A 12,350-nucleotide genomic window follows, 5' to 3' on the forward strand; every position below is an offset into this window, starting at 1 on the left:
ATGGAGTGCCAACATTGTCATAAAAAATCAAGAAATAACATGTAGTGTTTTTTTCTACCTTCTGTAAAGTCACTGGTTCCATCCAGACGGTGACTTTCTTATGAGTGTGCCCAGGTACAAGCTGTAAGACAACGAATGAATGAAATTTCTCTATTCATTCATTCCTTCATTATCTACCGCTTCCCACCGTGCAGGCCACAGAAATTCCAATCCACCGAAAATTATGTTTAATGACTGTATTCCGTACTTGGCACCAATCACTGCTTTAATTGGGGCTGACATGGGGGCAATCAGCGTTACCAAGGCCTAGGATGCGTCGATACCGGCCTTGGGCTCATCTCTGTTGTTGGGTCTGATATAAACTGAGTACTTTGAGACTGAATAACTGAGTACTGTCAGAATATTCTAATAGTTTGAGACATGGATTTGGGGGGTTTCTTGAGCTGTATGCCATAAAAAAACTAAATCAAGACAAAAAATGTTTTGAAGGTTCACTGCTGAATGCACACAGAGACACACTGAGGTAGCAACGGAATTGCGGCGCAGCAAAAAAAAAGTTGTATATATGATAGCATGAGCAAACAGTTTGAGCACACAAGCCACAGTGATGTGCAGCAGCTCACTGCAGCAAAGGAGGTGGAATGGCAGGATCACCCAGCAGCACCCTAATATGACAACCCTATATATATACGTATATTTAGTGTGTGTGTGTGTGTGATTGCACTAAAATATAGTTAGTTCTCTGCTATCCTCACTAGGGTCTGGAGCCTATCTGAGCTGACTTTGGGGGAGAGCACGTTACCAGCCAATCGCAGGGCACATATGCATGGTATTTGAATGTGGGAGGAAACAGGAGTACCTGGAGAAAACGGGCATACTCCACACAGCGATGCCTAAGTGGAGAATCAAACCCACGTCTTCCCGATCTCACTGTGTGGCCAACGGTGCTCAACGATTTTGTGGGAAATAAATAACACTTTACTTAGGTAGTAGGGCAACATCAGAGCTCACAATGATCTTACTGCTATTATTGAAATAGAGCATGGGTTAATACTCCACATAACATTGTTACTCACTGTCATAAAGAAAATGCTAAAACATCACACAGTAATATAATAATAACAGACAAGACACAACCAATGAATAATGCAGAATAACCAGCAACTGTGTGAGCTCTAAACACGCCACTTATTAACCCTTTACGATAACAGTACAGCAAAGCACACTGGAGAGAGCCTGCATCAAGCTGCTGAGCATATGCTCGTCAACGTCGCCGCCATATTGGATGTGGCAAAGCTGCCTTGAAAGTGAATACAAGTAAATGTACTTAATTTCATGAACGCTTTTCTCCAAAGGCTTTTAAGGTGGAGTTTCAAGCGTGTGTGTGCGTGCTCGGAGAGAGCGCACACACATAACACGACACACTTAACCTCAGCCCGGCTTTGGCTGAATGAAACTCCTACAAACACCATGGGACTTCATGTTTCCTATTTCAAAGCAGGTGGCAATGTTTCAACTAAGTTTAACTGTTAGAGGCTAATTCAAAGTTGAAAACGTACCGCTGGTGGGGGAGGGGTACCGCGACTGCGTGTGTTGCAGGGTCCTCCGGCAACACAAAGCTGCCCGGCGGATGCCTGTCCGTAAATCCTGTGTTGGAAAAATACATCGCCGAACCCTCACGCATATCGGCCGATACCGGTTCAAGTAAAGAACGCAAATATCGGCCCGATATATTGTGATGTATCGTCGATCCTAGTCGGGAAGTAGCTCCCACTCCAAGTTTCTACACTCCAAGTTTCTACACTCACACACGCACAACATACTTGTTGTCATATTTGTATTGGTTTATATTCGAATATTGGAATTGGAAATGAGAGTTGGACAATATCGGCATATTGGTTATCACCATAAAGCCAATATCGGGCACCTATAGTCTGTCTGTGTGTGTGTGTGCATACATGTGTTATATTTATTTTTTCATTTTTGTTCAAGCTGCGGGCAAAATGGCAAGGGAGGATGGCAAGCACGACCTGGGTTCTGTACAAGAAGACGGTTTCCCTGAGAATCTGAGCCTCCCGTCTGCCGCCACCACTACAACCTCAGCTGCCACAACAGAGCTGATCAGCAATCCTCACAGCTGCCGGTCAGAAAGAAGGAATTAGATGCATGTGTACCCACTGGGGTGTTTGCTTGCAGGCAGTGAATCAAAGTGTGTGTGTTTGATTCTGCCCTGCAGGTCAACGAGTGCATGCGTGAGTCCCCTGGCAGACTGTGAAGCAGGTAATGACAAAAGCATCGCCACATGATTACAACACATCCTTATGCTGTTTTGTATCCATCGAGTGACAAAAGGTTGTGAGAATGAGATTAAAGCTTTTTTTTAAATGCAACAGTAAATGATGAGTGTGCGTTTTTGCATTGCAGTCAGTTCAAACACATGGTGATGAGAAGTCAGGCAGATTGAACGTATTCAATCCCCGCAGGTCCTTCTGGAGATTGCATTCCTCTGAAGAGGATTAAAACAGAGCCTCCAGATGGGGAGATCATTCAAGTGACCGTGCCAACAGGTATGTGTGCGTTAGCTTTGAGCATCAGAAGACATTAACACATGCCATGATGATTTTTTTTATGATGAGGAGGGAAAGGGTTGTCTTTGTGCTAAATGGAGCAAAAAAGAAGCCTCTTGATAGGTTTTCTGAAATCCAAAATAGCACACATGCACACACAGTATGTACCTGTAAATGTGTATTATTAATAGACTTTTCAGTACATAATGAATGGTCACCAAAGTTAGCCAAATTGAAAATCTTAACCTTTGTATTTTTATTTTTATTTGGATTTTTTTGTCAAGACGTCACAATATTATGTACCCTATTTACTATATTTACGCACTGATCATTATGACAAAGATGGCTGTTGTTCTATGAACTCTCTTCTACGTTTGTGAGATCTGATGTTACTGCCGTAACATCATGCGCCTTGAATGTTCCCAGCAACCCAAGCTAAAACAGAGCCTCAGCCTCAGAGAGCAAAGAGCTTTTCTGTCGAGCCTCACTACAAAGTGTCGAAACTACCATTCAGCTACTGTTCGTCGTCACAGGATAGGTGACCTCTCATCTCCCAAGGATCATGCTTTGCAAAGAACTCCCAATGGGAACAGGAGCCAGAGGTGGGCCAAGACCAGCTCAAATGCACCCTGGATCAAACTAACATCCATCCATTCTCATGAGAATTGCCAGGCACAGCCTGGAGGACTGCTGTATGTTGTGGAATTACAGTAGCTCTGTTGAGCAGAGCAGACAACAGCATCTTCGACACCCTCACGCATCATTATAAAACGTCAAAGACAAATACAAACTATGTGACAGGAATAATAAGAGTATCTAGACCAACAACACTATTGGGCCCATTGGCTGGACAAGACTGATAAAAAAAGCGACTTATTAAATGTGCAATACTGTCAAAATATGACCGTGTTTGCAGATACTGGTACAAGTGGGGAGGAGCCTAGCGAGCCTGTATCCTCACCCTCCAGGGTCTCCTGTCCATCCACAGCCTCGCCATCTGCTGTCCCCCATCACCTGGCAGAGAACCACGCAGGTAAGCCTCAGCCACCTCCAGCCCTCTCGGCCTTGCCACTTGCTTGCGGCTCCTTCCTGACAGCTCGGGACGAACAACTCACAGCGTCCAGCACAAGCTTACGGAGCACATCGCCCGCTTCTGCCTCACAGCATTGGTTGCTTTTTAGGGCCACACGTATGAAACCACCTCTTTTTTTGACCCCCCACTTTCCCACAACCACTAGTGACCCTGCCTTTCCCCTACCACCATAGCTTTTCTATTCCCCAGAAGATCCTGGCTAAATTACAAATTGCAGGTAGACTCTCCTTTTTAGAATAGAACTCCAACTGACACCCTTTTAAAAACCCAAGGCAAATTTGTGTAGACGTCACTGTCTGTTTAAACGACACATTACAGTCAATGGATGTGTAATGGGTCGAATATATAACTATGCTAAAGTACTGTATCAACAGAGAATGACTGTCCGCACAAACGCATCCATGGGTTTTAGCGCATCAAGCTTTTATTTATTTTCTTTTTCTTCATTTGACTGTGCTTTGCTTAAGTTTCTTTTCTTTCGCAAATGACCACTACAGGAGAGAAACTGGAGGTAAGTGCACACCACACATGTTGATTTTTGTCTATTAAGCGCAGTAAAATGCACACAAAGTCTTCTGTGACATTGCAACAGAATTTTCTTCCTTCCATAGCCAAGAAAGTTTTATTTGATAACATACAAAACTTACTCTCTCGTGCTTGTTTTGCTTGTCACAGCTGAAGCTCTGTCTCTGAATGCTGGCCCCCTGAGTGTCAGGAGACCAACTGAAGGTAAAAATAAACTCCCCATTTACCATTAATTTCAAATATACACAGAAAAAACACAAAATATATTACATCTGTGACTTTTTTATATTTTCATATTCAAGAATGAGGGGTGTATACACTATGTGTAACATGACATATCTCCTGTGGTGGAATTAACACAGTTTTGCATACAGCATTTTTTATATATCGGTTTTCATCATCTGGGAAAAAAAATCAGATACCGATTAAAATTTTATGCTGATATCGGGCTGATAATTATCAGTAATTATCTGACATTATGGGCTGTCGCCCAATATTCAACCAATATTTGCAGATTAGCCTAACATGCATGTTTTTAGAATGTGGGATGAAATCGGAGTACCTGGAGAATCGAACCCACGTCTTCCCGATCTTCTGACTATGTGGCCTACATGCTAACCACTCCTGCACTGTGTGGCACCTGGTCATTTTATAATTGCTATATTAAAATATTGTAAAATGTTCATTATCACATTATACATACAGAAAAAACCAAATGTTTCTGACTTTTAAAATGATTTTATCATCAACATAATATCTTTGGTAACCAATCCATTGTGATTTTGAACCACTTTTCATAGTGTGAGATGTTTACCATGACTTCAGGGCAGGTGGAGCAGCTTGAAAGAAAATGAAGACAAAATAAGAAGAAATAAGAAAGAAGTTTTCGAGGTTCAGATACTTTTCCTGCGTCCAATCTCAGCAGCAATGTTGCGCTGCAAGAGGCCTTGCTTATGCAGCTCAAATGATAAACAGCCTATTACACTTGAATGCTCTTTGGCAATCAATAGCTTAATTCTCATTTCGTCTCTTTGCATTTTGAAGCTTTACTTAGAAGATCCAACAGTGCAAAATGTAAATTCTTGTAATATTTCAACTGGAGTGTCTATCTTTGTGTAATGTTTGTCTTACACGCCATTCAGCTGGTAGCCTGGTGGAGGACATTGGTGAAATGATTCTTCAGCTGCGCAGACAAGTGGAAAGCTTGTTCAGCATCAAGTATGGTAAGTCTGCCCACTTAATAAAGATTATGTGAATGTGAACGGTGTGGCATTTAAGTTCTTTCATAAGAAAGGAAAACGGAAGAGGGATAAACTCACTCTGCTCTCTTTGCTCAGCTGAAGCTTTGGGCCTCCCTGAAGCAGCCAAGGTGCCCTACTCCAAGTTCCAGATGTACCCTGAGGATCTGTTTGTCACTGGGCTGCCCGAGGGGATCTCCTTGCGACGGCCCAACTGTTTTGGGGCGGCCAAGTTGCGCAAGATCCTGGCCGCCGGTAGTCACATCCAGTTTGTCATCAAAAAGTGAGAGCAGTTTAAAAATGGACGTTCACCTTGTGTACCTTTTTGAATGCTTTTTCAAAAATAGAATATCTTTTTTTTTCTTTCTTTCTCCGCAGACCCAAGCTGCTGAGCGAGCAAGTCAAACAAGAGATGCCTTCTGTCGCTGTCGGTGACTCCAAAGGTTCAGGTGAAACTTTGAAAAACTTTTCAGCTTTGGCGACAGATTTTGCAGGGATTTCATTCAGCGGTTTTTCTTCTACTCCTCCTTGTAATGTGTATAATTGTTTCGTAGTCCATCCCTCAAAAGCTGCCAAGGGGTTTTAAACTTAAAATGTTTCCTCACTCAAGAGCTGGACACAGTCAAGGATGCAACGCCGCTGATAGAGGATGCTACAGCTTTGTCCAAAAGACCTGCTTTCTCAGGTACAATACATTGTATTGTAAGATTGCAGAAAGCACACACACACACACACACACACACATATATATATATATATATATATTAACACGTCACATTAACATTTCACTCTCACTATCGCATAACAGCCATAAGAAAACAAAATTACAAACCAGATTGAGTTGTACTTCTTTCCAGATCTTTCTTCTTTCCAGAAGATTATAATTTTGTCATTATGTGCCCAAATTATTTAAAACCTTCAAGCCAAAGACTAAGGTCAGTAGTAACTTGGTCAAACTAACTTGAGTTATATCTCCATAGAAAGTCATTGATAAGTGATTTCTACCTTTGCTATTATTTCTCATAGAATCAGTGATGATGTTGTGAATGGTAGTACAATGGATTTTTTTGTATTGGATTAGTGGATTTGGACTTGTGCATAATCAAGTGTATATGTTAGAACACAACAGTTTGTACTTTTTCCGTTCCAGAGTGCCTGGAGTCCAAGCTGTCCAGGATCGACTTGGCCAATACGCTGCGGGAGCAAGTCCAGGACCTGTTCAATAGGAAGTACGGCGAGGCGCTGGGTATCAAGTACCCGGTGCAAGTGCCTTACAAGAGGATCAAGAACAACCCGGACTCTGTCATCATCGAAGGTCTCCCACCCGGGATCCCCTTCAGGAAGCCCTGCACCTTCGGCTCCCAGAACCTGGAGCGCATCCTGGCAGTCGCCGACAAGATTAACTTTACCATCACCAGGTTGGGATGCCAACTTGTTACATGTTGTCAATGTTAGCCAAATAACTTCATCAAAATGTATTTTTTTCCAGACCTTTTCAAGGCCTCATTCCAAAACCTGGTAAGATTGCTGATTAAATTTGACCCTTACCAGGAATGCTCTACTGTCAAGTATAGTGTTTACAAAATGCAACAACTCACTATATACTGTATAAGCAGTCATAGTTTTACACGTTCACAATGATTGAGAGTGCATGAAATAGCATATAAGAAAATGTAGCTCTCCTTGACCACATGGCTGTGGCCACAACACCGCAGCAACAGAACCAGCGTTGGAATAGTGGTAACAGTCGGAGACTTAAATGAATAGCATTTACGACTCTTTCCATCGAGGGCCAAATCCTGGAAAAATGAAGTAACACATGATATGCTAAGACGTTATATACTATATATTTTAAGAAAAAAACATTTCAGATTTGTGATAATTCTGGAAAAGCCTTATTTTTCGTTTTGTTTTTTAATTTACTAATCTTTAAACTGCTAATATTATGACTTAATTCACATCATAATTTGACTTTTTACAACCCATAACTATTCTCAAAAAGTTAGGGATATTTCAGATAGATTTAAGGATGTAATACTGTTTAAATTTCACATGTGACCTTCAATGGCCAACATTTTCAATCCTTAACACTTAACATATCCTTACTTACATATCCCTAACTTTTTGTGAATAGTATCTTCTAAGCGTCGTTGGTATTCATCAGGAAGGGCATTCGGAATTTGAAGGGCTCAAGCCAAAAATCAGTATGCGGATTGAAAAGATCCGCTGTGGCGACCCTGTCATCAGGAAAAAAATTCCCAAAACGTACAACTTTATTTGTTGTTTAGTTTTCGTGATATTGTAATCTAAAATTAGAAAATCCTCATAGTATGAGTTTATTAAATGTTGACTTTTTGTAACGATCGCACCCTCCTATAGAGGTAACGAGGCTACAACGCAAAAAGGAAGGTCACGAGGGGAGCGGATATCAGATGTAAGAAAAAAAGAAAGGACTGTCGAAAATGTTGGGTTGCCACACCACGGCAGTTTAATTACACCAAAACAACCCCGCATGTCATCCCCTCCCAACCAACCTAACTAACTAACCAACTAACTAACTAAACATCCCACCCGCCAACAAAGGCAACCATGAAACACCCAAATTAATCCCGAAAGTTTACCCCCCACCCCGCAAGTGTCCCAAAGTTCCCGAAGAGTCAGTGCTTGTCCACAAAACAGAGGTGAAAGCCGCAGTTCCACTCACGGACGCGCATCCACTTCTCCGTCCGATCCCTGGGTCCGGAACCTTGCCCACAGTCCAATTGCTCAAGCCAGGAGGGAAAAGGAAATCCCGTCAGGTGTCGCTTGACAAAGTTGGCCCTCGTGGCTAAAACGCCGGCTCTCAGCATCCATTCGCGTGTGTGACGTCACAATTTTTCTCTTCCTCCAACCACCCCGGCGCGCTGGAAGAGCCTCCTTAAATACGCGCCACCTACCGGCGAGTCTGCTCACTGCAGTCGCTCTTGCAGATGAGGAGGATGCATGGTAACAATGATGATGATGCACGTATATATGGTCCTGTACCTGTTCCCCTGTACACAGATCATGACAGTAGTTTTTTTTCCTACAGCTGAGTATATTGTAGCGACGCACTTATGGACCCCACTACCTCAGCTGATGGACTTCTGTGGCCATTACATTTTTTTGCTCATTATTTTGACTTTCATTCATTCATTTTCTACCGCTTATCCTCACGAGGGTCGTGGAGGTGCTGGAGCCTATCCCAGCTGTCTTCGGGTGACTGGCGGGGTACACCCTGGACTGGTGGCCAGCCAATCACAGGCCACATATAGACAAACAACCATTCACACTCACATTCATACCTATGGACAATTTGGAGTGGCCAATTAACCTAGCATGTTTTTGGAATGTGGGAGGAAACCGGAGTACCCGGAGAAAACCCACGCATGCAAGGGGAGAACATGCAAACTCCACACAGAGATGCACGAGTGTGGAATCAAACTCGGGTCTCCTAGCTGTGTGGCCTGCGCGCTAACCACTCGATCGCCGTGCAGCCTATTTTTACTTTATTCTTGTAAAATTATATCTGTCTATTTCTCTCTACTTTTTTTATTCATGTTCCTTTTTTATTGTTGCGGCCCGCCAATGGCCCTCTGCCGCAAAGTAAATGTCAAATGAAAATGCAATGTACTCACATGTGTATGTTTATCAGCACCTCGCAGAGTCACTTTACTCAAGAAGGCATACGCTTCTATCAGTGGTGAGTTTGTTGTGAAAAAGTATGCGTTGCTTGGCTTTAAATGTACCTCATGTTAGTAATGGTTATTGTATTGTCCTGCTAGATGATGATGACATCAACCGAGTTGGAGAGAAGGTGGTCCTCAGAGAGCAGGTCAAGGAACTGTTCAACAAGAAATACGGTAATTTGGAAGGAAACATACCATAAACATACCATAAACATGCCATAAACTAAAATCAAGGACATCAGATCCTGCCTGTTACCCCAGAAAGTTTTGCCTGTTGCCACACCTGGACTGTTGTCCTTGCCTGAGGAGAGACTGGAGAGTTTCGCCCTGGTTGATGCAAGGACACTTGGTCGAGTTTTCTCCCAAGTAAGCCCAAGAACCTGCCTTTTGGATCCAATTCCCACATCACTCTTAAAATCGCTTTATGGATTCTTTGAGGAGCAGTTTTTAAACATCATGAATTGCTCTCTTCAGACGGCCGTCTTTAAAACGGCGGTGGTGAAGCCCCTAACAAAAAGCTCACAGTGTTGGTTCTACTGGATCTAAGCGCCGCTTTTGATGCAGTGGACCATCACATGTTATTAAATAGACTCAAGACACCTGGTCGGCCTCTCTGGTACTGTTCTTAACTGGTTTTGTTCTTATCTCACAGACCGATGCTTTTATGTAAGTACGGATACATGTTCCTCAGGAACCCATGAAATTGGATGTGGGGTTCCCCAAGGCTCAATTTTAGGTCTCTTTAATCTTTACATGCTTCCCCTTGGGGACGTGATCAGGAGGCACGGCATCAGCTTCCATAGTTATGCTGACGATACGCAGCTATACATCGCCATGTCTCCTGACGACTCAGGGCCACTTGATGCCCTTTTGAACTGCATTGTAGACATCAAGTCATGGATGGCAGAGAATTTCCTGCAGCTCAACCAGGACAAAACTGAGCTTTTAGTTATTGGTCCTGAAGGCCAGAGAGAGAAAGTTTTACCAAAACTACAGGATCTTAAACCAACCCAATCAGTCAAAAATTTGGGCGTGACTTTTGACTCTGAGCTAAATTTGATCCCACATATCACAAATGGCCCCCACCTGTGGAACAGCCTGCCAGAGAGCCTCAGGACTGCGGAGACTGTTGATATTTTTAAAAGAAGATTAAAGACACGCCTTTTTAATCAGGCTTTAACTCATATTTTAAACTCTTCTTACGATTTTATCTTTTTAGTCCTATTTTATGCTTTTAGTCTTTAGCTTTTAACTCCAGTGTTTCCTCAGGGGGGGTCCTCCACACTGTGGGCTGTGTCGGGTCTGCTGATCGGGGTGCTGTCCTTGGGTCCCTTCGACCCGGCCGGCTGGGGGTTCCTCCCTTTGATGTGGGGGTCCACCCGTCTGTCGGAGTCGGGGGGCCCGGGTGCTGGTCCCCCGATGGAACGGCCTGCGGCTCCTCCCAGTGTGGACGGCCCCAAAGGTGGCGTTTCCTTGATCCTCAGGGCCGTGTGCGTGCGTGCGTGCGTCTAGTATGGAGGGTGGGAGGAAGGGGCTTTCTTTGTAATTGTTTTCTTTTTAATTGTGGTAATTATTTAAAATTCTGTAAAGCACTTTGTGTTGCATGTCCTTGCAGGAAAAGTGCTCTACAAATAAAGTTGATTTGTTCTTAGCGTGGTCGTGAAGGTCATCTCACGCCATGTGATGTATTTAGGTGAGGCTCTTGGCCTGGACCGTTCCGTGGTGGTGCCATACAAGCTCATCCGTGGCAGTCCTGAGTCCGTGGAAGTGGATGGTCTCCCGGACGACGTCCCCTTCCGGAACCCCAACACCTACGATGTTGTGTGCCTGGAGAAGATCCTCCAGGCCGCCGAGAGGATCACGTTCAGCGTCAAGACGCAGCTACAGTGAGTGCATAGCCGGAGGCGAAATGTTTACTGTCCTGTAAGCCCATATTGCAGTAGATGCTGGGGAGAACAAATAAGACTGGCACTCTCAACACTTTACTCGCTCCATGTCAGGTTCAAACTCCTGTGACACTTGTAAAAACACTTAAATACAGAAGAGACCGACAACAACACTCCAAATTACTCGCAGCGAGGAGAGTGAAACAACATCCCAGTGACATGCCGCTTAAAGGATGATTTACATCTCGTCCTGATCACGTTTCTGACCTACGACTCTTGTTATCTCGACATGTGTAGATTTTTTATAGTACACAGTTTTCAAAATGTAAGTCAGATGGTCCTTGGTTTATGGTGTTCTCTGTGATGGCGTTTTGTGGTGAGTTCCCATAAATTGAAAACTTCATTTTGGTTGGTGAACAAGAGACTCAGTGGAGAGCTCCAATCAACACTGCACTCTCGCCACCATCATGATGGATAACGATGGTATTGTGATGTCTGGACCAAGTAAGGATGAAGAGGAGGTGTTCCATCAACATTCATCCACCCTTTTCCAACTGAAAACTGTGGCCTCTGACTTGGAGATGCTGAGTCTCATCACAGAAGCTTCACACTCCGGTGCAAACCGTCCCAGTAAACACAGACGGTCACGGCCCGAAGAGCCCATCAGGACACATCATCCGCAAATAGCAGAGAGAATTCTGATCCTAAGGCCCCCGAAATGAACTCCCTTGACGCCTTGGCTGCGCCTAGAAATTCTTTCCATGAAAATTAGAAACAAATCGGGACAAAGGGAAGCCTTGGCGGTGTCCACTGTTCACCGGAAACAGGCTCGGCGTCCTGCTGGCAATTCAAACCAGGCTGCTGCTCCAGTTGGCACGGAAAGGAATCTTGTGAGTGTGTGGAACAGAGAGCACGGTTTGATTGGAATTTGTGGACGTTTGCAACGCAAGATCAATCCACGCGTGTATCAGATTGGGTCACAAAGCATGCATTTCTAGTTTATTAAAAAGAATAATAGCTTCAATTGAAATTCTCTACTTTTCTGCGTCTTTGTAGCTCTTTTGCAGAACGGTGTGGCCAGACTTGCAACACGGGTACGTACCTGCAGATGACATCAAAGCTGAGAGGGTTCCTACACTTCAACAAAATGACTTGCTTTGTGTCCATAGCAGCAGCCGCAGCCGCAGCCGACACCTCCACTAGTCGACGGAAGCGCAAGCGAGTCCAGGAGACCCATCGCGTGCCGGCCTCCTCTGAGCTGGCCCCGTCGGCCAATCAGATTCCATTGATGGTATGTGCACCGTTTGACTTTGAAGTCTCACTGGTCTCTGGTC

General features: G+C 44.0%; 1 protein-coding gene across 3 annotated transcripts in view; it reads left to right on the top strand.

Annotated features, from left to right (window-relative positions):
* gtf2ird1 (GTF2I repeat domain containing 1) overlaps nucleotides 1-12,350 on the top strand; it is a 31,121-nt gene that overhangs the window by 16,346 nt on the left and 2,425 nt on the right. For 2 of the 3 annotated variants that reach the window (XM_058088320.1, XM_058088318.1), the window contains 16 exons: nucleotides 1,993-2,143; nucleotides 2,237-2,280; nucleotides 2,484-2,567; nucleotides 3,484-3,600; nucleotides 4,336-4,389; nucleotides 5,328-5,408; nucleotides 5,523-5,706; nucleotides 5,802-5,872; nucleotides 6,034-6,108; nucleotides 6,574-6,841; nucleotides 6,913-6,941; nucleotides 9,097-9,144; nucleotides 9,227-9,304; nucleotides 10,824-11,016; nucleotides 12,073-12,110; nucleotides 12,186-12,307. In XM_058088320.1, the coding sequence (XP_057944303.1) occupies nucleotides 1,993-2,143; nucleotides 2,237-2,280; nucleotides 2,484-2,567; nucleotides 3,484-3,600; nucleotides 4,336-4,389; nucleotides 5,328-5,408; nucleotides 5,523-5,706; nucleotides 5,802-5,872; nucleotides 6,034-6,108; nucleotides 6,574-6,841; nucleotides 6,913-6,941; nucleotides 9,097-9,144; nucleotides 9,227-9,304; nucleotides 10,824-11,016; nucleotides 12,073-12,110; nucleotides 12,186-12,307 (1,637 nt within the window). The remainder of the gene's footprint in view (nucleotides 1-1,992; nucleotides 2,144-2,236; nucleotides 2,281-2,483; nucleotides 2,568-3,483; nucleotides 3,601-4,335; nucleotides 4,390-5,327; nucleotides 5,409-5,522; nucleotides 5,707-5,801; nucleotides 5,873-6,033; nucleotides 6,109-6,573; nucleotides 6,842-6,912; nucleotides 6,942-9,096; nucleotides 9,145-9,226; nucleotides 9,305-10,823; nucleotides 11,017-12,072; nucleotides 12,111-12,185; nucleotides 12,308-12,350) is intronic. The other variant, XM_058088319.1, reaches the window with a different exon arrangement.

This window comes from Doryrhamphus excisus, chromosome 11 (genome assembly GCF_030265055.1).
Source record: "Doryrhamphus excisus isolate RoL2022-K1 chromosome 11, RoL_Dexc_1.0, whole genome shotgun sequence".
Classification (NCBI taxonomy): domain Eukaryota; kingdom Metazoa; phylum Chordata; class Actinopteri; order Syngnathiformes; family Syngnathidae; genus Doryrhamphus; species Doryrhamphus excisus.